This window comes from Centruroides vittatus, unplaced genomic scaffold (assembly GCF_030686945.1).
Source record: "Centruroides vittatus isolate TY-2023 unplaced genomic scaffold, ASM3068694v2 scaffold_769, whole genome shotgun sequence".
Taxonomy (NCBI): domain Eukaryota; kingdom Metazoa; phylum Arthropoda; class Arachnida; order Scorpiones; family Buthidae; genus Centruroides; species Centruroides vittatus.
The window spans coordinates 1985750-2013701 of NW_027122717.1; the positions used below are offsets into that span (position 1 = coordinate 1985750).

General features: G+C 31.3%; 1 protein-coding gene across 1 annotated transcript in view; it reads left to right on the top strand.

Annotated features, from left to right (window-relative positions):
- The window catches only part of LOC136989881 (RING finger and transmembrane domain-containing protein 2), a 46459-nt gene extending 18647 nt beyond the window's left edge, over positions 1-27812 (top strand). Inside the window, exons 4-9 of the mRNA XM_067288173.1 lie at positions 12090-12190; positions 23557-23710; positions 23894-24043; positions 24122-24187; positions 24269-24370; positions 27188-27812. Of these exons, the coding sequence (XP_067144274.1) occupies positions 12090-12190; positions 23557-23710; positions 23894-24043; positions 24122-24187; positions 24269-24370; positions 27188-27319 (705 nt within the window). The 3' untranslated portion in view covers positions 27320-27812. The remainder of the gene's footprint in view (positions 1-12089; positions 12191-23556; positions 23711-23893; positions 24044-24121; positions 24188-24268; positions 24371-27187) is intronic.
- Positions 27813-27952: the final 140 nt, after the last annotated feature.

A 27952-nucleotide genomic window follows, 5' to 3' on the forward strand; every position in this document is an offset into this window, starting at 1 on the left:
TTCATGGTCTTCCCAGATAGACCAGCATGCCAGTTATTCCACAAAAATACAGTAATAACAAATAAAATCTTCATGAAGTCCTATCCCTCTTGAGATACATGATCCCTTCTATCTCCCTACCCTCTTGATCTTTTACCCCCAAAATTGAATAGCATAAATGCTCCTTATATGCAAGCCACCCTGCCAAATTTCATATTTTAATCTTTATCCCATTCTGAGATATTAAGTGAAATAGACACACACTCACACACTTATGGAATTTTTTTTGCCATTTCTTTTTTTATTCAAAAGGTCTCAAAACTTCAAATTTGTAAAAAACTTGGAGGATCAAATTTGACACAATTTCAATACTTTCCCTTGTTATGTATACATAACAGCCAGGAAAGTAAAACTGCTCCAACAATTCATTTGCTAATTAATAAGCTGCTATTAACGAAAGTAAAAATATATTTTTTTCTTCATAATATAAATAATTAAACATAAAAATATAATACTTAGAAGAATTTTTATATATCATATTTATTTGAAGTTAGGATGCATTTTTTTAAAATTATTTTTACTTTTCTGGCTTTACCATACTTTCCCTCTGTTATATATAACAATCAGCCAAAAAAATTTAGAGTTTTTTCCCCCTGTATGTGTGTATGAATGTTTGTTTATGGGGGAGCAACAATTTTATTCGCCTTCTTTGAAGCTTAATAATGCCTCTCCTTTTTGTTGAAAAGTTTTGAACTTTTGCAGGAAGGTTTGTGTATCAGGGATTGATGTTATTAATTTAAATTTTGATGATTAAGATCATAGAGTGGGGTGATAGAGGGGTCATGTGTCATATCTTGAGTAGGGTTTGATGATTTTACTCATTATTAGTATTTACAGTTTTTTATAAATTATTTTATAATAATTAAAAAATATAAAAAGATTTAAAAATAAAATATCATAACAGATGGTGCCACAGTTTTAAATGTTACCAGGAAAGTTATACAACTTGTTGCTGGATTTTTTTAATTTTAAGTTTTACTATCTCTGAAAATAGGCTGCATTTTAGATTCAATTTAATATATTGTAATTAGTAACCTCTAGTGCCAAGTCTCTTAGTCACTAATTCCATTGTATCATTTTGATGATTTTAGTAGAACAATATGCATAATAGCAAATGTTTGAGGTCAACCTAGCTTAATCTTGTTAGTGTATTTATGCTAATATAGTAATGCTGTAAGTACTTTGATGAAAATCACAGGAAAAATTCTACAGCATTCTTTCAAGAAATGTTGTATTTTGGATGCTGTTAACAGTACTGAGGATGATTGCATGTAATAATTAAGCTGTCTTATATTCAAGTAAATACAGTACATTCCATTAATGAAAATGTAAATGAAAAATTAACAATCAAAATATAACTTCCTTAACACAAAACTAACCATTATTAAAGCAAATATTAAATGTTTTCCCAAGCATTTTTAGTCCCCATAACCTGTCTTCAGAGATACTAATGTAACAGTAAATATTACAGTACATAACAAACAAAATTTAACTACACAGGTGTAATCTCTGACTGTTGCACACTTTATTTGCTGATGTGTGTGAAGATATTTTATGGGAAACTGAAAGCATTTTGAATAATAAACTCTGAAAAGGCAGTTAATGAATATTTAAAATAACAAAATAAATAAAAATGTCTTAATAAAAAAATGTCTAGAGTAGTTTCACAAGGATCTTCAATATTTGTTTACCGAATTTATTTCAATAAAAAATTTTTACACGTAGTATTCTGTAGTATTAAATAGATTTTATTACATAAAAACAACAAGCCAAAATTTTTATCATTAAGATAAAAATGAATTTTTTTATTAACATTATCTAGCTAAGTGATTTAATAACATATTTTAAGAATTATTGATAAAACTAAAATTTTATCAATCATGCTACTAGATGTTTTTATTCCTTAAAATAAAATTCCCAATTAAAACATCTGTGTACATTCAAGGTTACTGTGATTTAAAGATATTCTCTTTGTACAAACAGATGTGATATCAACAAACAGATTTGTATAAACAGATGCATCATATTGAAGAGAGAAATTAGGTAAACAATGACTATGAAATACTACATTTATACCAACAATTAAAAAATTATATTTAAGATAATAAATTCTAATTGGAATTATTTATATACATAAAAATTTGTTCAAATTCTTGAAAAAGTTCATAATTTTTGTTTATAAATGTCTTAATTCATTGGCACTATAAACATTTTGTATGATGAGTGTCTAGAAAGTAAAGAACATTTGTGCATGGTGAATGACCATTGTCAATTTAAAGTCAATTTCTTCTCTGATGTATTAGCTAAGCCTATGTAGAGTTTTGATAATGGCAGGCTTATTTTACTGTTTTGTGAAGGGTTAAAATGTGTACAAAAATCAAAAATCCTGCCAAGTGTGAAGTGAGTTGTTTGTTTTCTAAATGCAAAGAAAGTATGTCTTATAGAAATTTATAAACAATAATAGAAGTGTATGGTGATCACATTATGAATAAAGCAAGTGTGAAAAAATAGTGTTTTATAATAAAGGAAGATCAGCAGTTTACAATGAACTGTTCTGCGTGACCATCTCTTGCAACTGAAGAACTAAAACAAAATATTAACAATGAAATTTATAAGGACAGACACTTCACTCTAGCTGAACTGCATTGTTCATTTCCTCAAATTTCAAAATCTCTCTTTCACAAAATTGTTACACATTACCTTAAGTATGAAAGAATTTGTGCCAGGTGGTCTTTTGACAACTTTCAAATGAACACCAAAAAATCGAATGGGAGAGACCTTGACATTTCTTGATAGCTATGCTTGACGAGGACAAATTTCTGGACGAGATTGTTACAGATAAGACATGGATCTCCCACAAAATCCCTGAAACAAAGCTCCAGTGGAGTGATATCATTCAGGATCTCTTCAAAACCAACAAAATTGAAGGAAACATACATTGAAGGCAAAAAAAATAATGCAACCATCTTTTGGGATATAAAAAGCCTTTTGTTTGCAGAATTTATGCCAAAACTGGCAACAATAAATGCACAAGTGTATATGTGAAACATTGGAACGGCTTCGATGTGTGACTCAACAAACTATGCAGCCTACTGTCAGTGTGGTTCTTATACACAATAATGCATGACTGCACTCTTCTGCAGTAACTCAAGGAGAAATTTGGCTGAAACGTTTTTGACCATCCATTATACAGTCTCAACCTGAACCACAATGACTTTTACCTCTTTCCCAAGCTGAAAGAGTTTTTGGGTAGCAAACATTTTGGAAGGGATGATGAGGTAAAAGAAGCTGTCATTAACTGGATGAAAGAATTGGCAGTGGAAGTCTATGATGAAAGAATCCAAAAACTAATGTTGTACTATGACAAGTGCTTAAATTGTAATGGTGACTATTAATACAAGACAACTAATTAGTATGAGACCAGTTATTTTTCTATATTAATAACTGATCTTATACAAAAATAACTGGTCTTATACTAATTAGTTAATAAAGCTTTTTTTCCTATCATTACTAAATTTCCTTTTTTGTAGCTAGGTAAATTCAAGTACGAGTATTTACTACTAAGATATCTGTTTACAGTATAGTAATAAATAATTTAGATTAAAAAAATGTCAGAATTTAGTAATTTTCATGTTTTATAGTCTGTTATGCTAATTATTGTGAAGTTCATTTGTATGAGAAGTATATATTGAACTTTATTGCATTTATATAGAATATATATGTAAAGTGTATATTCTAATATACACTTTACATATACAGTCAAACCTGTTTTTATGCGCTCTTTTTATGTGCGATTTTTATTTGTGCGATTTTTTTAATGCAAATTTTTAATTTATGCGGTTTTTTTTTGTGCGATTTTTTTTTATTTGTGCGGTATAGTTGGCGACTAGTCTCGTGCGATTCGTCATGTCTCACGTTGACTTATTACAGTCAAACCTGTTTTTATGCGGGGGATAGGGACCGCATTAAAAAAAACGCATTAAAAAAAATCTCACGAAACTTCACGAATGGCTGTAAATAATAGTTTTCGCAACACAATTAAAAAATAATTTTTTTATGCGGTCAACAGGGACCGCATAAAAAAAGTCTACATAGAAATAACTCAAAACCGTACGAATAGAATTTATTGACAACAGATGTCAGCACTTGACTGCATCGTCTGTCTATCGTCTGTTTACATATTTTGTCCAGGTGGTGTTTTGTTGACTTAAAAAGTAAATTATTTCATTTTTCGCATATTCATGCAATAATATTACTATATAGTGCATTTATGCTATAATAAGTTTATTAGCTATAATAAGTCAACGTGAGACATGACGAATCGCACGAGACTAGTCGCCAACTATACCGCACAAATTAAAAATTCGCATTAAAAAAATCGCACAAATAAAAATCGCACATAAAAAGAGCGCATAAAAACAGGTTTGACTGTATAGCTAAATAAACTTATTATAGCATAAATGCACTTATTATAGTAATATTATTGCATGAATATGCGAAAAATGAAATAATTTACTTTTTAAGTCAACAAAACACCACCTGGACAAAAATATGTAAAACAGACGATAGACCAGACGATGCAGTCAAGTGCTGACATCTGTTGTCAATAAATTCTATTTCGTACGGTTTTGAGTTATTTTCTATGTGAGACTTTTTTTATGCGGTCCCTGTTGACCGCATAAAAAAAATATTTTTAATTGTGTTGCGAAAACTATTTTTTACAGCCATTCGTGAAGTTTCGTGCTATTTTTTTTAATGCGTCTTTTTTAATGCGGTCCCTATCCCCCGCATAAAAACAGGTTTGACTGTATATTCTATATATGTAAAGTGTATATAAATAAATAAGAATATATATGTAAAGTGTATATAACTTTTTTCATTACAAAAAATTTCTTTTTTTAATGACTATTTAATGTCAAGATGTCAAAAACCAAATATGGTAAATGATAGTAAAGAATCAGGTTTTCTTGTTAAGTTATATTTTTTTCATACTTAAATTTGTAAAAATTTTTTAATTTTCAAAAATTAAAACATTGATTTAAGTTTATAAGTAAAATTAGAAGTATTTCTTAAGTTTTTTCTAATCTCTCCTTGATATGAAAATGGATAATAAGAATTCTAAGGAAAGGATATCTATATTTTATTTAGTGAAAAAAACATATTTTGCAATTTATTCCTTACTACAATTCATATAATTTGGTTAAAATAGCTTTATAAATCTATAAAGCAATTTCTTGAAATATTTAAAAGAAGTAAATTAGACCAAATATTGTAATTTTTGATATATGTAATACAGTAGTATTGTGTGATTTATAATTTTTATAATTAAATATGCAAAACGTTTTTATATTAAAAATGTTTTGCATATTTTATGCAAATATCTCCAGTGTTATGGAGACAACTGTTTTAACTAATTAACTGTTCCTTTTCTGGCTGTTATAGAATATCATAGGAAAACTATGGTGATCAATCAAATTTTGATTTCAAATTTTTTTGTATTGGCATTATTTTGAACTTCATGAGCTCAAAAGTGTTTGAAAAAATTCCCTTACAAAATTGTGTGTGCATGTGCACATATTTTGCATTGTATTTTGGGACTGGATGAACTAAAAATTTGAAACATGGCAGGATTATTTCTATATATATGGGGCATTAATGCTAGTAAATTTTGGAGATTATAGATCAAGGGGAGAGAGAAGAATCATGTGTCATATCTGGAGTGGTGTCAGACTTTTAATGAAAATTTTATTCATTATTGGCATTTACAATTTTTTTTATAAACTTTCCCTACCTCCAAAATAAAGCTATTGGTTTTAATTGATAACATAAAAATTATTTTTTATTAAAATATCATAAGAGATGGTGCCCCACACAATTATTGAAACTTAAATATATTTTTTTTTTATTGTAAAGAAGCAAAATTTCTCATAAGTTGACAAAATTCTCTTTTTTAAAATTTCGTTATTATATATTGTATTAAATTTCATATTGTAGTATAATTGTAAATTATGGGACTTCCTTTCTGGTTCCCTTAACCTCCTGTTAGTACACTGGGAAAGTCATAAAAGAACCCTTGCCAGCTTTTTTGTCTGATTAGTTATTATTAAGAATATTATAAAGAGGGGTGGTGATCTCTTGTCTTCAGACTTCACATGTACATACATTTAAAATAAATTTGACCAAAGTTTTATATATCTTTCACAACTATAAATATTTCACAGTATAATCCAGTGATGGCTCGTTGACTCAGGTTAAAGAAAATACTTATTTGGGTTAATAATAGAAATTTATGAATTTAACATAGATAACAAAATGATAACTCAGTTGCATAAAATTAATGATGTTTATCTCTTTTATACATTCCTTCTGGTATTTATCATCAAAGTTATGAAAAATATCATGATGACATTTAAAATATGTAATTACAGTAAGCAATAATTAAGTAAAATAAACATTAACAAAGACTGAAAATTTTTTAAGAGGTTTACTAAAACTATATCTTTCACATATTTCCAGCACAGAATGTTTATTATCATGAATGTTTTTGGCTTTGTATGAGGCCTGCCTCAGGTTACAACTGCTATTTGGTCAAGAATTTTAATTTTGGAATGTTCTATTCAGTTCCATTCTTCAGATGTAATATCAATCTTAAATGATTTATGATGATTATCTTCAGCTGACACAGTTACCAAATGATATAAATGCCAATTATCAGTATTATGGAATAATATTTATTTTGCAAATACAGTACTGTCAATAGTATATCAATAGTCAATAGTTCTAGTTTCTTGTTCCGTTTTAATTTTAGTTTAAAAAAATTCAAAGCTTATAGTATCACTTTTTACAGACTATCATATGGGAAACATTGGAGACTACAGGAATGAATGTAGACTTTATTGATATTAGTTACAAGAAAATGACACTTGAAATGCATTTCCTTGTAACTAATATTAATGAAATTCGTTCCTGTAGTCTCCAATGTTTCCTGTATGAAGTTCATAAAAAGTAATGCTATAAGCTTTAATATTTTGAAACTATAACTGTCCTCTTCAGGCAGCATTGTTTGTAGAGAACAGAATGTGTGAATTGTATAAACAGAACATTTTCAAATTGTTTATTGTGCATGAGCATGGAACTTACATAATATATATATAAAACTACAAAATTATACAATATTAAAAATAACAATGATATACAAAGAAATAATATTAATAAAAGTAATAATAAAATATTAAAATACAAAAATAAGTAATAATAAATTAAACAATAAATATACTGCAGCACCATTGATGATGTGAGATGTTCTGTCATAAACCATGTAATCTATGATTTTAGAAGGTTAAACAATGCTGTCCACCACTATGGTATATTGAGTGTAGAAGAGTTGCATGGCAACATTAATGTAATGAAAAAGGATTTCCATATGAACCATGTTCTTTGGTTCACACAGTGTTTTAGAAGCAAAGTTCATGGCCAAAGCAGATCAAAGTTACTCTCTCTCACTTTTTTAGCAAGTTCTGTTGTACATCTTTATGATGATCTGTGAGATGGAGGTTGAGCATTCTAGTAGTTGTGCCACTATATAATAGTTTTGATCCAGTTGGCAGATTTTGTAAGGGTATAGCATATATTCCAGATTTTTCAAAAGAGTGTAACCTCATCTCCATCGTTGCAAAGGATACTATGTAATGTGGGCTGAGGCACTAGTGGCAGGATATAACTAAACTTTTTGAAAACTTGGCAAATATGTAAGGAAGATGGACCCAGGTAAGAATGGCTGGTGTTACAAAAAGCCAATTCCATTTTACGATACAAAGTAGAATTTTGGAAATAACATATCCTTGACTCAGTTGACTAGATGGTTAAATTTGGCAAAACAATATCCAGTACTATAACAGCCAATTTAACAAATGAAAGTTTCTCCTCTACAAGTGGTTGGGTGGAAGGATATAAGAAAGCTCTGCATTTGAATACTCTAATGCCAAATTTTTGTACCTGGGAGGGGGATTGGAAAGCCATGAAAGGGATGATATATGGTTCAGCAAATTTTATGAAACACCAAAAAGAAAATCCCATTTGAGGACCTATGTACAAACAGATCCAAGAAAGAAATCTTTGCTTCGTTCTCATTTTCTTTAGTAAATGAAATAGTTGGAAAATGGCTGACATGGGTTGTATAAAGAGTAGTAACACTTCATCAGGACCTTCCCTTGTAGTACATTGTTGACATACCTCAAATATAGAAGAGGATAATGTATGGTAAGAGGTAATAAAAAAAAATTTGAACTATATGGTTCTCATGATTAATTCAGTTAAAATAGCCAAGACAGGTGAACCCATATGTACACTATGCTTTTGTAAATAAATGTTACTTGCAGTTGACGTTATCAAAGTTGCAGAACACACAGTGATCAACTTCAACTATAACCTGAACTCAATATATCAAGAATAGCAAGATGCAGAGGGTTGAGAATTATTTGAGGAACTCAATGATATTCTTGATACTGAGAAATGGGGGAAAGATCTGCCCAAACCTCCAGAAACTTCCAGGAGTGTATAGGGTTTCATTAAGAGACAAGAGGTTCTGGAGAGATCTTGTCTATATTGGTGCCACCAAAAGGTCATTAGAACAGAGGATATATGAATACCATTATGATATAAAACACTTGGAAATCACTACTACCCTGTCAAGGTTTGTCTCAGAAGATCATATAAAGGCTGAATTAAATGAAGCCCAGCTTATCAGATTCTCCACGAATTGGCATCTCATTAGACTCCTAGAGTCCATTGAAATATTTAAAGTCAGCTATAACTTTAATAGTATTAACTCTAGGGACTGAGATATAGCTATTAAAAGCATGGTTCGAAATGTCATTATAACATGGGTGACATAGTATGGCTCAGTGCATGTCTTATACTGGCCTGTTCAAATTGAATTCTACATATGCATTTTATTTGATGTATTCCAATTAGGGATTGCAATCCAGCAGTGTTTTGAATCCAGCTGGATTTTTGCTGGATTGAAATCATTCCAGCTGGATCCAGCGCGGATCCAGCGATGGATGTATTTTTGGTGCAATAAAGTGTTATCTGTCTATCTATCTATCCTGCAATTTATGTTTTTTTAATGAAATAAAACATTTTTTAAAAATACTTTAAAAGCTTTTATTATTTAGACTGGTCACTATAAATCAGTAAAACTTCTTACACATTTAGGTAGTAAACTTAACTTAGGTTCGGTTTAACATTTGAGTAGAGATAATTAACTTTAAATGTTTAGTTAGATTATAATTATAATGTAATCTTTAAGTTAAATAATAGCAAAGATAATTCTACTGATTAATTTATATTAATATATTATAATAATGTAAGGACGGATAATCAGTGGCTAAGTGGCTATCAGTCTTAACAGTTTTTATATATAGGCTCTACATATTTGTCTGTAGTTATTTATAGGTATATAAAACTATGTACTGGAAGTAGAATAAGTTAAATAAACTACACCTTTATCAATCCAGCAAAATTTAATAAAATAATAACGTTTTCAATCGTTTTTAACGATCTTCCTCGGTTACAAAAAAAAACAGAACATTAAATATAGAACATAAAATGTGTTCGGAATAAATATGAAAATTAACGGAAAACGCCCAAACGGACAAAATATAGATAAATAAACAAAATAAATAGCGGAAAAAATATATACAGGGTGTTTTTCTTTAAACTGACGGTACTCAGAAACATCTGTAGAGCAATCTAGCAGCCGGACTGTCGCCAAATTTGGGAGAGTGACTAAGGATGACATGGAAAAGAGATTCTGCGAAGAAAAAAGTAGTACCTAAATTCGCCAGTAGAGGAGGATTTGGCACTGTTGTAGCGAAAAAGTTACCAGCACTTCACTGAAGAAAGGGTCATCGGTCGCTTTTTTCCACTTGCATGGGCCGCCTCGCTCCCCGGATCTAACCCCATGTTACTTTTTCCTGTGGGGTTACTTAAAGTCCAAGGTCTATCTTAGTAGTGTCCCAAACTTGATGACTTTGAAGGACAACATTTCTCGAACTGTGACGAACATTCCTGCGAACATGTTACGTTCGGCCATAGAGAACACGGTGTTCAGGATGCAATGAGTTGTCCAGCAGGACGGTGATCACATTAAAGAAGGGAGAAGGTTATTTGCTGATTAATTAAACTTTCGTTATTACACTGAAACCTCTATCTGATTATTCATTCGTGTGTTTGTTAATTGCAGCTGGATTTTATGCAGATTCTTAGCTGTTTTGCCACAACAGCGCCAAATCCACCCTACCGGAAAATTTGGGTTCTACTATTTTCTCCGCGGAATCTCTTTCCCATGTCGTCCTTAGTCACTCTTCCAAATTTGGCGACAGTCCGGCTGTTAGATTGCTCTACAGATGTCTCTGAGTACCATCAGTTTAAAAAAAAACACCCTGTATATAAGATCCAATGAAACCAGCATTGTCCTTTAATAACATTAATTAATGTAAAAGGATCTCCACATGGTAGACAATAAGTCCGCATCTCTATGGTTTATACAACCAGTTGTCATGTGCACCTTGCAGATTTCCAATCTCTCAAGATGTTTGACTGTTTGCCTATTCGTCGTCGTTTTTATAATTGCCGCTCGATCCCATTGGACGTTAACATCTTTCTCTCTTGCGTATGATGGCAGCGCAGTGTTGTTAAGGTTCTTACTGATTGTATATTTGTGCTCTTGAGCCTTTGTTTTAAACTGCACATCGTTGCACCCACATAAACAAGCTTGGAATTGAAACGTTGGTTACGTAAAGGCACCGAATATATACCCATTGTCGAATTCCGATCCTCTTTCTTTTTATCGTTTCTTAAAAGTTTGAAAACTGGGATTACGTCGGTATACATTACGAAAATTATTAGACTTGGCAGTACATCTATGTATCTTGTTTAAAAATGGAATGTAATTAAGCACTATTCTTTTTACATTTATTCCAAACACATTTTATGTTCTATAGTTAATGTTGTATTTTTTTTGTAACTGAGGAAAATCGTTAAAAGTGATTGAATACGTTATTATTATAATAAATTTTGTTGGATTGATTAAGGTATAGTTTATTTATAAGTAATTTAATTATTAGTGTTAGTAAAGTAGTGAGTAAGTAATTAGTAGCAGTCTAGTAGTTAGCAAAGTGGCAACGCGACGACGTAGACTTTTGCGCAATTAATTAGAAAGTTAATTTAGTATTTGCGGATCCGCAGCGCTGGATCCAGCACCAAGTGCTGGATCCAGCAGGCCGAAGAATGCGCTGGATCCAGCTGGATTGCTGGATGAGGGATCCAGCAATTGCAATCCCTAATTCCAATTTAAAATGAATGCTATAAACATGAAGCTGGATTCACGTGGATTCTGAAAACATTTGAGAATTGCTACATTTTACAAGTTTTTCTAGAAGCTGAAGAGGTTTAGTGGTCTGAACATATTACATGTTTCCAGTGCTAGTGAAGTATAATTATTATGCCTTTGTGTCCTTTTTAACTCTATTTAAAATTTATTTTGTATACTAGTACTTTCTATATATTAACAGGACTTATTAATCTTTATTTAGTTCACAGGTGAACTAAATAAAGATTATTTTTGATCTGTAAGACTAAACATCTGCATCCGTAATTTCTAGTATAATAAGTCCTGTTAATATATAGAAAGTACTAGTATACAAAATAAATTTTAAACTAGTGAAGTATGTTTTATTATAGTAGTCTACAACTCATACTATATATAATACAATTGTAACACAATTGTTGAGTATATATTGTATGTATTAATTAATAAACAGAAAAGGTGTAGGTAGCTACAAATTTATTGGCTTCATTATAATGTTATTGGACCTCTGTTGTATATACCTTATCATTAAGCAGAATACAGCTGTAATTATAATTTATCATTTATATTTTGCTTTATATTAGTTTATTACTTAACAAATTATAATTTTATTTATAAAATAAATTTTTATATATATATATTTTTTAAATTTTAACTATGCATTTTACTTTAATTTTAGGGAAAACGTCAGTTAGTTAGTCTGTTAATCGTAATTCTGAATCTTGTAACATGTGTTGGATTTGTGTACTTAGTTTTGGCAGAAGATAATCTTCCTTATGCGTAAGTATGGTATAATTTTCTTTTTATTAAAATATGTTTTCAATAAAATTATTTTTGTTTTTTTGCTATCATTTTTTCAATATTCTTAATGTATGAATTATTTAAATTCAAATGGTTTATGTTCAAAGTTCTCCTCCTCATATATATCCTCATTAATGAGATGTAATCTTTATGTATTAGACTATTTTTAGCATTGTGTAATTACAGTCAATTTATAAATTTATGATTAATTTATATTATATAGTTAAAAATCCATTGCAAATAATAATCAGAGAAAAATGGTAAATGATAATCTATATCTATATCTATACTAATATATAAAGAGGTAACTAAGTTTGGTTGTAACAGGTAATCTCCGAAACTACTCATCCGATTTCAAAAATTCTTTCACCAATATTTAGAATGGACCTTCAGGGTGGACATAGGCTATATATTATTCTGTTAAACATTCATATAAATTAAAAGATATCATCTAGGATTAAGGCTTTTATGTCCAACAGATTGCGCTAACTCCGACAACCTAAGTTTGCTTTACTGCGAGGCATTACGCTTTTCTGTGAGAATGGACTAAAGCAGATCATCTTCTATCTATCTATATAAATAAAAATGTAATGTTCGTTTGTTCCTACCGATTCCTTTGAAATTTTGACACAACGTTGCATTCGAATACGCATGTGATTTTATATAATATACGTGTCGAAATTCCCCACCCACCGGGGGAGATGGACGGGATTAAGGCTTACTGTAAAGAACTCGGCTTCTATTATGCTATTTTAGATGCGGTTTTTTGCGTTTTAATAGGGTACGTCAACAGAATATACACTAACAAGGTATTTTCCGATATTCCCCCGCGGGGAGAGGGACAGGAATTAAGACTTACTAAAAAGAACTCTGCTTCTATTTATACTATTTTAGATGCGGTTTTTTGCAGTTTTGATTGCGTTTTAATAGGGTTCGTCAAGAGAATGTACACTAAGAAGGGATTTTTTAAAATTCCCCCCACGGAGGAAGTTTTATACATTTATAATAAATAAATACATTTTGAGCCACAACAACGCATGGCCGGGTCTGCTAGTCATTAATACAGATACAGAATTTTATAAATTTGTTACGTCTCTTTTTTATTCTCTTTCAATATAGTCATGCTGTCTTTTTATAATAGATTTTTTTGTATTCACATATGATCAGTTACATTCTGTTGTCCTAGTTTTATCTTAACACTAAACTGGCATTATATTAAAAAACACTTTTTATTCTTTTAGCTAGTTCTAAAAACCCAGATTAAAGTAGTAGTAATAAAGATATTTAGCAAAAATAAATAAATTTGAGTTGTATAGTATAGTGGAGTAACTCCCACACCATCTATCTGGCTATGCTAGTTGTAACAGCCAATCCAGCAAGTGCTGGAGGCATCTGTCCCCAGCTCGAACCGGGTGTTTTTGTTTGGCTTTGGCCAATCTCTTCCTGTCAGGTGCTTTCACCTGCTAGTATGGTGCTGCTACATTGGACACTGTATCTCAATGCAGCGTTGGGGGAGGATGTCCCTTTGGCCAATGGCACTGGGCTCCTCACTTTCACACCCCCCTAAAATTCATGATACAGTATAGTGAAGTCTCTGCATTGTGACTACTTGCCTTTTATGACTAATAAATTTTCCATTATGATTACCACAAATCCTTCACCTAATCTCCCATGAGTGATTAAATGAAACATTTTCCAATAAATTCTAGTTTCCACTGTACAGTTTTGTCCAGCAAAATGGATTCTTATAGGCCATTGTCTAGCAATGATCCATTTATGGACATTGAAATCACTGTTATGGATAGACATCATTGAACAACAGCAATAAGAAATATTTTCATTCAGAATTATGACGACTTGCAACAAAAGCCTAATTGAGCTGATTGGAAAAAAAGATCTATTTTTATATGATTGATCTTGGAGATGAAACTTCCACATAATCACTCATGAGTGATTAAGTGAGCAGTGGGTGATTATGTGGAAGTTTTATTAATTCTACTCATGTCCATTACAGAATGGTGAAATGGATACTTGATCATACTGTACTAGACATATTCCATTACGTATTCTATGGAATAGCAGACGAGATTAGAATTACCAACAATTTCTAATTCTTCTGAAATTTTTGTCCCTATATCATTATTATTTTTTAATTTTGTGATATTCTCTATAAGACCCATAGTATCAAAATGGATTTTTTTTCTCACCAGCTCAATAAGGTGTTTATTGCATGCTATCATAACGTTTGAACAGAAAATGTTTCTTATTGGCTGTTGTTTGATGACATCTATAAGTAAGCATGATTTTGATGTCTGTAAATGGGTCATTGCTAGGCAACAGTCTATGTGTGTCCATTTTTCTGGATGAAATTGTATAGTGAAAACTATTCTTTATGGTACTATGGTAACAAAAGAAAAATGTTTTACTTAATTACACATGGTGTTTAAGTGAACAATGGGCAGTTAAGTGAATCTGTTTACATGGATGATTAAGTGATGATTTATGATATATAAAATGCCATATGTATTATTTCATGACAATTTTTATGCAATATTATGTACTTGAAGTTAACTTGTTGTGATGTTGAGTCAATGGAAAATTACACTTCACAACATTTTACAATAGTTTACATGTAATATGCAGTTTATAATAGTTTAATTGGTTTTCCAGGAACCAGTTAGATCACAAATACAGAAGTTTATTATTTATATAATTTATCTCATCTAATAAGAATTTGTGCAATACAATTTCAATTATATTGGTTAAATTATTAAATAAAAATTTGTCTATTGTTGAAAGTTGTATATGTAGATGGATAAGGAAGGACTTAGTGTTTATTTTTTATATCAAAAATTTGATGACATTCTTATGTTCGTATTATGAACTATATAAGCTTTCTGAAGTATTGTCATTAATGTCAGTCTTTTAATTTTTTCCAATGCATTAACACAATAATTTCTTTAGGTCCCTAATTATTGATATTGAAAAGAAATATGAAAGTTGCTGTTTTAATGAAACAAGGCATTTTACAATCATATTATGTTACATGCTATTATTAATATTACATGTAATGTAATATTAATAACAACATATATAGTGTGTTGTCTTGTATAAAACAACAGCTATATATAGACATACTTTGCAATTTAGTACATCGACATAATACGAATTCATTGCCCAAAGCTATGAAGAAAAATCGGTACAAATGCAAGAATTTCAGGACTGTTTACTATTAAAGTTGCATGACTTCAAAGAAGGATACTTTAAAAAATAGTCTTCATAATTCTTCACATTTAAAATATAATTTTTTTTTATCTTTTAATTTTATGGTTTTCCACTGCTTTTGTAGAATAATTTGGTAAAATTTTAGAATTTAATCTCCAGAAGTTATATAATGGTATAAAGTGTTTCTTCATTACTAAGATTTGAACTGTAGATAGTTTCAACCAAGGAAAAGGGTAGGCAAATAGGCTGTTAAAATTCTTCTTTTAAGCCAGTGATTCCCAAACTTTTTTGATCCACTGCCCCCTTTGTTCCATAAAGTTATACTCAACACCCCCTAACCCATTTCAGAAAGGATTGGAAATATTCTTAGGAAAACTTTTCTATGAATCTCACACTTTGTGCCCTTACCGTACATTGTTCTCAACATCTGGAAACCATTAAACGCAATGTTTCCTCTTATCCATTTAACAGAGGAAACGGAACGGCTGTCAGTGACCCCAACTTTTGCCTTTGGTCATCGTTCAGTACCCTTCCTCCAGTGCCCCCCTAGATTTACTCACCGCCCACGGGGGCGGTAGCGCCCACTTTAGAAACCACTGTTTTAAGCAGTAAAATAGGCAAAATAGATAGTATGAATTTTTATTCATGTTGACTTTTACAGTATGTAATAGTATTCTATATGTTCAGCTGTTGTATTGACATGTCTTGTATTTAATATGCTTTTTATAAACAGAAAAACAAATGTTCAATCATCACATGAATTAATTGGAGCAAATTTAAAATTGGAGACAGTCTTTTCAGCAAAAAACAGTTTTCTTCATCCATTGAATGAGTGAAGAAAATTGTTTTTTGATTTTCCACTGAATAGGTTACAGATGTTTTTTAACTGTCTCATAGTCAAGATTTTTCTTCAAAATACTAATCAGCTTTGTATGCATTCCATACCTGGAATGCATTCAAATTGGAAATTGATTTCTATCTTGTTTTTGTTGAATTGTAGCGTGCCAATTCAGCTGTTTCTAGCTTCTTAATCCTGCTAACTAAAAATGAGAAATGTGCTTTTATGTATATCAATTGGTTGGTTACTTCAGGAACTACAAATGTTTCTTTTGCAGCTACAATATGCAATGACCTTTACTCATCATGTCAACAATCTGAAAATTTAATACAAAACCTGATGATTTTTGTTTATTTTTCAGAAGTTGCATGCTGTCAAAAATGACTTTTTTTTTTTATGCATACTATCTGATAAAAAATTTACAATGAAGATTTCATTGTTTCCTTTCTGCACCCATTCTAAAAGCTTCTGGATTTACTACTGGATGTAACTATAATCCAAGCAGAGAAATGGTTTCCACGTGTTGGAGACATATTTACACTATTTTCATAATCAGTGCCAATGAATGGAATTTTTCTAACCAATCGCAGCATGAAATTTAATTGGAATGGTTTAATTTTGAAATTTAAGCCTCAAATATTTACAGTTGAAATTTTCCAGTTAATTAAAAGCATATTTTCAACTTCTGAATGTTAAATGGGTGGGAAATAAAAATCCATTAGAATTTGTTTCATTGTTGATAACAGATCAGAAATAAAAAAATTAAAGTAAATAAATGCACACATTGAAGGTAAATAAAAAGCAAAAATGCCTAAATTAGGCAATTTTAGATACTTTTAGAGAGTTTTAAGAGATCTCTTATTTTGTGTTTGATGCTTTTATATTACACTCATTATGCTGCCTAGACAGAAAAAAGCTTTTTCCTAAAAATCCAAACCTTATTCATTACATATGATACTGTAATACTACGTTTGCACACAATCCACAACTCACTTCAATTTCAATTTACCTACAATCTAGATTGTGACTGTTGCCAGTCAAACGTCATGCTGTTCACACAGGCAGCCTGCTTGAGAAGAACCTGGCTATTACATGCAATGATAAAACTGACATAACTATGCGGTAAGTCACAAACACCAACAAACAAAATGGAAGTTTTGGTTAGAAATAAGTACAGTACTTTTTCTTGCCATATATCTAATAATAGACAGATGTCATCGTTTCTCCAAATACACTATCTTTTTTATTTCTCTGTTGATAGCACGACACGTGTTCTGCAGCCATCTTGTATGTTCTCATGCACGTGGGATTGTGGGATCTCTCTTATGACTGGATCTAGTTTCAAGAACTTTCTTGAGTTGATCATGATTGAACCTTGTTTCAGTTGAGATTGAAACAGTCGAGGAAGGTCACACCAAGGCATAGTCGCTGACCTTAGTCACAATCTAGATTGAAATGCTCGGTGCGAACGGGGTATAACTCTGCCTTGAGAAATTGATTATCTGATATTGTTTGTCCAACATGGCATGATTGAGGTACATGATTTTCTGTATTCTTATTAAAATATTATAATTTATAATAAATATCTAGAAAATTAATTGCTTTTCTTAAGGAAATTTATAAATTCTAATGGATTCTAAATCACCAAAAAGATGTATTAAAATTTAAACTACAGTTATAACATTTACAATTTATTTGTTAGTCTTGATTTATTTTTATTAGAAATAGTTTTTAATAAATATGACTAAAGATTGGATGGCCAAGTAGGTAAGACAGCAGCCTGCTCTGAGGTCCAAGGATTGAATCCAGGTTGAAAAAACTTAGGAATTTTTTGGGAGTGGTCCATCTGGATATGTCAGACACCATCTCTCACCACCTAGCGGCCCATTGCAGGCCTGGCCAAACTCATAATGGGCTTGCTAAAAGATGACCATTTTACAGGGTAGAGAGAGTTTAAAACAATACACAAACTATACAACAAATTCTATTAATATAATTCCAAATGATATTCATATTACTTTCTATTCCAACTGCTGGATATTAACAATAACTTACAACAAAAACTGAAAAATGTAGCAAGAAACTGAAAATTTAATATGAAACAAATGTTTTTGGTAGTTATAAAACACTATTACAAGTGGTAATAAGTTATCTTTGTAATTAATCAGAGTTGTTCCTGGATGCATTATAAATTTCAAGCTTCTATAAGTGCCTGATGTGAGATCGATCTGTTGAAAAATATTAAATGTCCCAAAATAATTGTAAAAAACAATGGAGTCATACTTTTTTCTATTCCTCTTACATAAATGTAAATTTTTTTGTTTTACATTTATGTATTAAATGTGTTTGGACAAGCTTGTGTATGTAACTAGTATATGTAACTAATATATATAACTATTTGTATATTGTATAACTAATGCAAAAGTGGCTAATGCTGTTATAGCCTGTCTTTTTTCTAATCAATGTAAGGTGCTCCTGTAGATGGTGTAATAGTCTTGTGGTGGCTCTGGTGTATTGTTGCTATTTATCTTACTTTCTGATACAGTTGTATAGAGCAGTGTTCCGCAACCTTTCTCTACTTGCAGCACACCTATGACTCAACACTGCATACCAAAATGTTATTTCCCTCGAAAACGTATATGATACTATTAATAGAATTACGTAATGTGAATAACCTATTATTATTATTATTATTATTATTATTATGTTGGGTTAAGTGAGATATACTCGGTTAACACTGGTGGCTGTGTACTATGCCGGACCAAAGTCAAGGCATAGTAACCAAAACAGAAATTAAAGAAGTGTATCAGTGTGTGTGTCTGTATTCAGAAATTTTCTCACAATATGACATGTATTCAATATAGTGGCCTTCTGTAGTGTGATGTATGTGTTTCTATTCAATTGTAATGTGTCCAGGCTTTTGTGTAGTGTGTGTGGTATGACACCTGTAGAGGAGAGAACAACAGGTACAATAAGCACCCTATCCATCCTCCACAGATGCCTTATTTCCTGGGCGAGTTCTGTGTACTTGCTAAATTTTTCAGTGCATGTGTTTTGTATATTGTGAGTGTTTGGAATGGATATGTCTATAATGTATGTGATTTTATTGTGTTTGTCAATGAGTGTGATGTCTGGTCTGTTGTGGTAAATTGTTTTATCTGTGATTATGGCTCTGTCGTAGTACATTTTGTGCGTGTTGTTTTCCAATACTGTCTGTGGAATGTATTTGTAGTATGGTTTGTGAATGTCTACTAATTTGTGTTTCTTTGCAAGCTCTTGGTGTATTATATTTGCTACTTGATTATGTCTGTGTAAATAATCTGTCTGTGCCAAGAGCTTGCAACCAGAGGTGATGTGTTGTATAGTTTCTGGCATGATGTGACATTTTCTGCATGTGTCATTTGTGAGTGTTGCATCTTTGAGTATGTGTTTTCTGTAGTTTTTAGTATTTATGACCTGATCCTGTATGGTGATCATGAATCCTTCCGTCTCCCCAAAGAGGCATCCCCGAGCTAACCAGCTGTTTGACGCAGTTTTGTCAACAAAATCCTGGGCCAGGTCGTAAGGATGCCTGCCATGGAGTGCCTTTCGAGCCCACGATTGCTTAATGGTGTCTATGCCTTTTATATGTTGCGTCATGTCCATATGATGTGAGTGTAAGTTTAATGGTGTGTTATTTGAGTCTGCTAGAGTTACTGCTTTATGTAATTGTGATGTTTCTTGTTTTTTGTAGAAAAACTCTCGCAGTGACTGTATTTGTTTGTAGTGAAGGTTAACTATGTCAATCAGGCCACGTCCGCCATCTTTACGTGGAAGGTTAGTCTTGTTGTGGCGGATTTAGGATAATGATGTTTATGCTTAGTAAGTGTAGTTCTCGTTTTCCTTTGGAGTTGCTCAAGATCTGTGTGAGTCCAATGTATAACTCCAAAAGAATATGTGAGTACTGGGATGACATATGTGATTATTGCTTTAACTGTGTGTTTTGCATTTAACTGTGTTCTGAGAATAGCATTTAACCTACTTTGGTATTCTTTAATTAATCTTTGCTTTATTTGTGCATGTTCTGTTAGTTTGGCCTGTTGGAATCCTAAATACTTGTAGAACTCGCCCTCTTCCATGGATTCAATAATGTCTCCATTTCCAAGTGCAAAATCTTCTTTTTTCAGGATTCCTTTTTCTATGTGAAGTGTTTTGCATTTATCTAGGCCAAATTCCATTTGTATGTCCTTGGTGTATGAATGTGTGATTTGTAGGAGTTGATGAAGTTGTTTTTGTGTGGATGCATAAAGTTTTATGTCATCCATGTACATGAGATGTGACAGTGTAAACTGTGTTGTTTTTTCGTGTCTGATATTGTAACCATATTGCGTGTTGTTTAACATGTTGGATAATGGATTCAGGGCTAGGCAGAACCAGAGAGGACTCAAGGAATCTCCTTGAAAAATTCCTCACCTAATAAAAATTTGGTTTGTTTGTATGGAAGTGTTATGGGCCCTGAGATGTAGTGTTGTTCTCCAGTGCTGCATAGTGTTTTGAAAGAATGCAATGAGTGATGGATGTATTTTGTACATGTGTAGGATATGTAGCAGCCAACTGTGTGGAACACTGTTGAATGCTTTTCTGTAGTCTATATATGCCATGTGTATGTTTCTGTGTTGTCTGTGTGCTTGCCGTAGAATGACTGAATCTATGAGTAACTGTTCTTTGCATCCCCTGTGGTTTCTACGACAACCTTTTTGTTGTTCTGTTAGAATGTCGTGTTCTTCAACATGTTTGTATATTTTGTTTGCGATACAGGATGTCAATAATTTGTAGTGTGTTGGAAGACAGGTAATTGGTCTGTATTGTGTGTGGTCTGTGGTATTGTTGTTTTTGGGTTTCATGTAGGTGATGCCCTGGGTAAGAAAATTTGGCATGTCTTGTGGATTGATGATGATGTGTGTTAGATGTTTAGCTAGTTCCTGGTGCAGTGATGTAAACTTTTTGTACCAGAAATTGTGAATGTTGTCTACACCAGGTGTCTTCCAGTTGTGTGCTCTGTTAACAGTGTATTGGAAATCATGTATGTTTATTTGAACACAGGGCATAGTTGGTATGTTGTGCAAGTTTGTTCTCCTCCTCGATCCAGCCTGCATCGGCATTGTGCGTGACAGCACTGGACCAAAGAGAAGACCAATATGTTGTGAGTTCTTCTTCTGTTGGTGTGCCACTGTGCTGTGTATCAGTGTTTGCTTTGTTATTAATTTGTCTGTAAAAGAGTTTTTCATTGTTTGTAAATAATTTATTTTGTTGTTTTCGTAGTGTACATGTTTTGTATCGTTTGAGTCTACGTGCTTTGGCAGCAAGTTTTTGTTTTAGTGTATCAATGTATTCTGTAATGCGTGTGTTGTGATGTTCATGTTTTGTGTGTGTTTTTATTTTCTTGAAAATGTTTTTGAGCTGTTTCCTTAATTTGGGTGTTATGTTGTTTTTAGTGTATTGTGTCAGCCTGCCTAATTGCTGTCTAATGTCATTTATTTGTGTTTCTATTCTTCTCTGCCAGGCAGGCTTGTGATAGAATTGTGTTTTCTGTGTATTTGTCTGTGATTGTACTTTCAGTCCATGGTGTGTCACTACTGTGACTGCCCCAGCATAAACTAATGTATGAATGTCTGCGAGTGTAGAAATTGAATGAATGTAGTGTGGTAGTAAGTGAGTGTTTACATAATTTAGTGTTTTTCCTACTTCCTTTGACGTGTTGATTTTTGGTATTTGTGGTCGTTGTGTGGGATCTGTACCTGTATATTTAGTGAGTGTTTCCTGAAATATAAGTGAGAGTGTATTAACTAAATCCAAGTCTATGCTATCAGTGATGGATGAGGAAGTGTCTGTAGTATCATTAGTGGTAATTGTTGTATGTGTGTTATTATCAATGCTTATTGCTAGATTATCCTGACAGGTTACATGATCTTCATTAATGTTAGATGTTTCTGTCTGTTGATGTATTTGATCAGCAACCTGTTGTTTGATAAGTTCAAGTGTTGTTTGTGGAATAAGGTTGTTGTGTATAATTGTTCTTTTTTGATCAACAACCCTTTGTTCGGTAACAGTGAGGTGAGGATATTGTTGTGTGAATTTATGGTGTGGTTGTTGTCTGTATGCTGTCATGTTTGTTTCGAGTTTTGTGATAATGTAATAATTACGGATGATAAACTCGTTCGTTTCTACTGTCCATTTCATCCGTTGGCGTGGTTTTCCAGCCTTTGTGGTCTGTGGATGCATTGCCACAGAAACACGAAGGCTGGGCTGATTCCTCACATCTGTTGAGGGCATTGCAGTAGCCATGCTTGGGCCGGTGCTGCTTTCGCCACCGGTAACCAAGGGAGACTGTGGCCTATTTTTCGAACGTGAGCCTCTGCCTAACCCACGAACGCGGACCTTGTTAACCCGGGCGACGTCCGAGCCGGTATCACATTTAGATCTGGTTACTACCATGATATGTATCTCCACAGAATGTGGGTGTGTGGTCACTCTTAGCTTCATTTCTCCCCATAGACCTTACTGGCATGGGTGTCCCTACCAGGAGCTTGTGCTCCAGCCTGCATTGCCCTATGGATCAGTAAAATTACTGGGCTCTCCCACCACGACCAGGTGGTGACCACAGGAGAGTTATTATTATTATTATTATTATTATTATTAAACAGACATCAACACCTGTGAGCAAATTTCTTTTACATTTAATTTCTTAGAATACATAAAAATGCATGGCTTGTAATAAAGAATAAACAAACATCATCTAATTTCATCAGTGCTGTGGCAGAGAATGAAGTACAAGCATAAGAAACACAGCAACTGTGATAAAAATATATAAATAAAATTTGAAATTAATAAAATATGTAAAACTTCACGTCACACCTTTCACCTTGTGATGGCACACCGGTTGCACAACATTTGTATAGAGTATAGACACAAAGTATTACTCTTGTTGTTTTTGAGTAAATTATAAATAGCAGAACTTTTCCTGTAAGCTAAAGTTATGTTGTTTGTTAGCCCTGGCAATCTCCCTGTAGTTGTATGTCAAATTTAATAAATTAAATTTTGTTCCATTATTTGTAGTGTTTTATATTTGAATGTCAGTTCTGACCTGACATTGGTGGGTCAGAGCTGAAGTTTAAAACTACAAAACCATTTGTTTCAGATTAAATTTTCAGTTTTTTTGCTGGATTTCTCAGTTTTTGTTGTTTGTTTATTACTTATACTGTTTAATATTCATCCTAATAATCTGTAAATGATTACTTTTCAGGCTTATTTTAGTTCCACCATACAATGCACCAATTACTTTTTGGGACGTGCTATGGATCGTAACAGTGACTGACTTTGTTCTTAAACTTCTGGCAATTCTATTAAAAGCCATTGTTGTTGCGCTTCCAGCTAAATTGTTAACTTTCCAGAAAAAAGTGAGCTTATGAAAAGTATCAATTAAAAATTTTTACTCAATAAAATTGCCGCATTCAGTTTCTAGTATATTTTTGATAAATATTTATTCATAAAACTAATAATCAGTTTTTTTAAATAATGCATTTTACTGTTTACTTATTAGATTTTATATTAAATATCAATATAATGTATTATTTTTACAGGGGAGACATTATCTATTGTTGGAAACCACTTCTCAGTTTTATCGTACAATAGCACCTATGCAACATTGGTTGTATTTCTTTTCCGAATCTTACATTGGTTCCAGTAAAGTATTTGGAGTCATTTTATCTGCAATATATTTAGTATTAAAGGTATGAGAAATAATTTGTAATGTTTATAGAAAATAATAATAATAATAATAATAATAATTTATTTGCTTCTGAATTTAGTATAAAGATGTTATCAGAAAATTCAGAGCTTGGAAAAAATCATTTTATGGAATACTTCAAAATGTGGTAAAAAATATTTTGTTTTTGGATTATTTTAAAAGTAATTTTTATAAAGATTTTATGCATCTTATTATTTTTTAAAATAAGACATATGGTGTGGTTCCATCTTCTGATCAGTTGAAGGCAGCTGGAGAATCATGTCCTATTTGCCAAGATGTCTATAGAACTCCAACAATGTTACAGTGTAGGGTAAGTCTTTAAAGTAAAAACATTTCATAATTAATATTTTTGATTATTTGAAAGAAAAAAAATATATACTTAAATGAATCAAAATTAATAGATAAGAATGTTGACCTAGGATGATAATTGAATAAAACAAACCTGTCCAATTGAAAAACAGAATAAGTTTTTGTTTTCTTTTTGGGTATGAAGAACACAACAGAACTGGAATAAAGTGGAAAATTAATATTTTACTTTCAGACAAGTAAAATCATTTCCAGGTATAAGTCAATGCAGAACATGACAGACTATTCCGAAAATGATATTGAATCTTGTCAGAGATGAAGTTTTCATGAGAAGGAAGCATAAAGACACACTGTTAACATTAATCATTGCTGGAATTAACTGGGACAGAATCAAATATCTTTAAGAATTGAGAGCTTTCAAGAAATAAAATGAATTTCCAAGAATTGAGTTCCTGACAACAAACAATAATGCAATTTGTGAAAACAATGTAAATAAAGTAATACAGTGCTGCAAGTTTGCTTGGCATGGAGTAGTAACTAATTAACTAGTACTGAGTATCTGAGAACAAGTTGATTACCATGTTCATAATTACAGAGACTGAAGTAAATACTTAGATCAGTGATTCTCAATCACTGTGCTGCGGTGCTTTAGTGTGCCGCAAGATTTTTGAAATGTGTCGCCACTGCGAATACCCGTACATAAGTGACATCAGACAAAGTAGTTTAATAGGTTCTACCTTCCTAGGGTGCATTTGGAAATTGTAACCGGTGTTACCAGTAACTTCCAGTAGTTATCAAAGCATTTAGACAATGTGACCTAAATAACCAACAGCGTTTAAAAAGCACTGTTATGACGTCCTGCGGTACTTACCAAAGTAACTGTGTGCACCGCCAAATTTTTAAATTATTAAAAGTGTACCGTGACGAAAAAAGGTTGAGAATCACTGACTTAGATTATTACAATTTATTGAGAACTCAGATTATAGAATATCTTTGTCTCTGAATTATTATAATATGGTTCCAAATGCAATTGAAACAGTAGTTCTTGTTACACAAATTGTTTTGTTGTCATGTAAGCTTGTAAGGATTGCATCTGAGAAGTACTTGAATACCTGGCACAAATTCTTGACAACATTGAAAACTTTTGCAGTTAAATAGTTCTTAGTTCTTGCATTTGAATACTTCCATCTTTAATTTGAAACATTTTTGATTAAACATAGTAATAAAATTTTTTAAATGCATGTTAAAGTGATTTCACTATAAAAAAGTGAACATAATGGATAGATTATTATTATTTGCTTTTCATCCTGTATTGCAATAAATCTTCCCAATAGCTATATTTAATTTTCTATAAATTTTATGGACTTATCACACTACAGTTTTCAATTGAAAAGCTCACTGAGATTTTAATTAAACCAATATGTACATTTCAGACTGTATACCCATCTTCAGTTGGTCATAATTCAGGTATTTTTGCATTTTCCAATTCGTAAAGAGAAAACAACACCTTTCTTAAATTCCAGCAAAAGTTTAACTATATAAAAACGTTTTCAACTGATTTCATCAGTCTTCTTCAGTTACTCGAACAAAAAAACAAAAAGAACGAACCAAATTCAAATTTACAAAATCACGAGAATGGAAAGAATTCTCGTGATTGCAATCTCGTGAATTCTTTCCATTCTCGTGATTTTGTAAATTTGAATTTGGTTCGTTCTTTTTGTTTTTTTGTTCGAGTAACTGAAGAAGACTGATGAAATCAGTTGAAAACGTTTTTATATAGTTAAACTTTTGCTGGAATTTAAGAAAGGTGTTGTTTTCTCTTTATTATACCAGTTCCAGTAGGTTCGTTATTCATTCCAATTCGTATATTTAACATTAAATTTTAATTTTTAATTCACAATCTATATCATCCTCCTAGTTTTTCTGACATGTAAATAGCTATTCCAATATTTTTCAATTCACACTTGACATCCTTGGATGCTGAGTATGAATTTAATAAAATCTCAGTGAACTTTCCAATTGAAAACTGGTGTTGTTTATCCATAAAATTAATAGCAAATTACATATAACTATTGGGAAGATTTATAATGGAAAGATTTGTGTAGTATGATTAATTTTAATTGGTCACCAAAAGAAAATTAACTTTGTACTTTAATCAAATTGTTAAAAGCAAAATTTTAAAACTAAATTTTAAAAATCATGATTATTTTTTGTCCTATTAGTTTATTCTAAAATCATCAAATTACTATCCAAATGATTTTTAATTAAAAATTGGTAAATAAACTTATTTTTATTGTAGTAACATTCCCAAGCTACATACTATTTTTATTATATTACAACATATCATTTATCTAATATGCTTTTTTAATGTTTCAGATATTTAATAAGCTTTTGAACAATTTATTTAATCAAGTTTAAAATTTTCATTAAAAAACATTGCTTATTTTGTATAAAACTTAACTGATACTAAATTTGTCAGAAACTTTAATTTAATGGGTGGTCTGCAAATCAGTTAGGTCTGACTTCTTGTTTATACTAGCATAATTAATAGCAAAGACTAAGGAAACAATCTTATGAAACTTTTAATTTTATTACTAATTTATTAAATGATCTGTGCTAATTTTGTTTTTAACTTAAATTATGTTATGTAAGCTGTGTAAATAGAATCATGAGGTAAAAGCACTGTCTTTTATATTTTTTTATGAAGAATTTTATTGATACTTAGTGATTTTATTTCAGTTAATCTTACCGTTATATTTCATAGCAGAGATTTCATTACCAAAAATTGTTAAACTTTAATAATGTACTTTGTATTTTCTAGCACATTTTTTGTGAGGAATGTGTGTCAATATGGTTTGATAGAGAAAGGACTTGCCCCATGTGTAGGGCAGAGATTGCCGACGACCCGTCTTGGAGGGATGGCTCCACTACCTTTCTAATACAGATATTCTAAAGTAAAAAACTACAGTTTTGCTCACTTTTATAATTATTTTAAAACCATTTAAATAAAAATAAAACGATATTAGAAACTATTTTTTACAGCCTCATTTAAAAAATTGAAGATATTTTTAAATTTTTATTTAAATGAATCTTAATTTGTGTATGAATGTTGGTATGTGCTACATGTATGTGCATATACATAAAACCTCTCCTTTTTTACTAAATTTACTGTAAACATTCCAATTGGTTCGAAAAATTAAAGACATCCTTTAAAGTGATTATTGTTTCACTTTACTAATGTAAATTATTGTTTTTGAAATTTTTTTTGGGTTGTTCATGGATGTAAAAAAAGAGTATGGCCCTTTGTTCTATCTTGTATGTATTTTACTTTATTGTTAAATTTTAAGAAATGCTCTGTATTTATGATTGTATTGTAATTCTAAATATTTCTTAACTTGTAAATGCATTGTTAAAATTGTTTTTAAATAAAAGGATTGAAATTGTAATTAGTATCTGATATATTAATTTATTAAAACATGTGATGGTCTTAACTGAGTTTATAGTCCAGGTACTGTACACTAGTGAATGTGAATTGTAAATTTGAATTTCTTAAATTGTCATAACTCATGTATTGAATAAGAGGAAA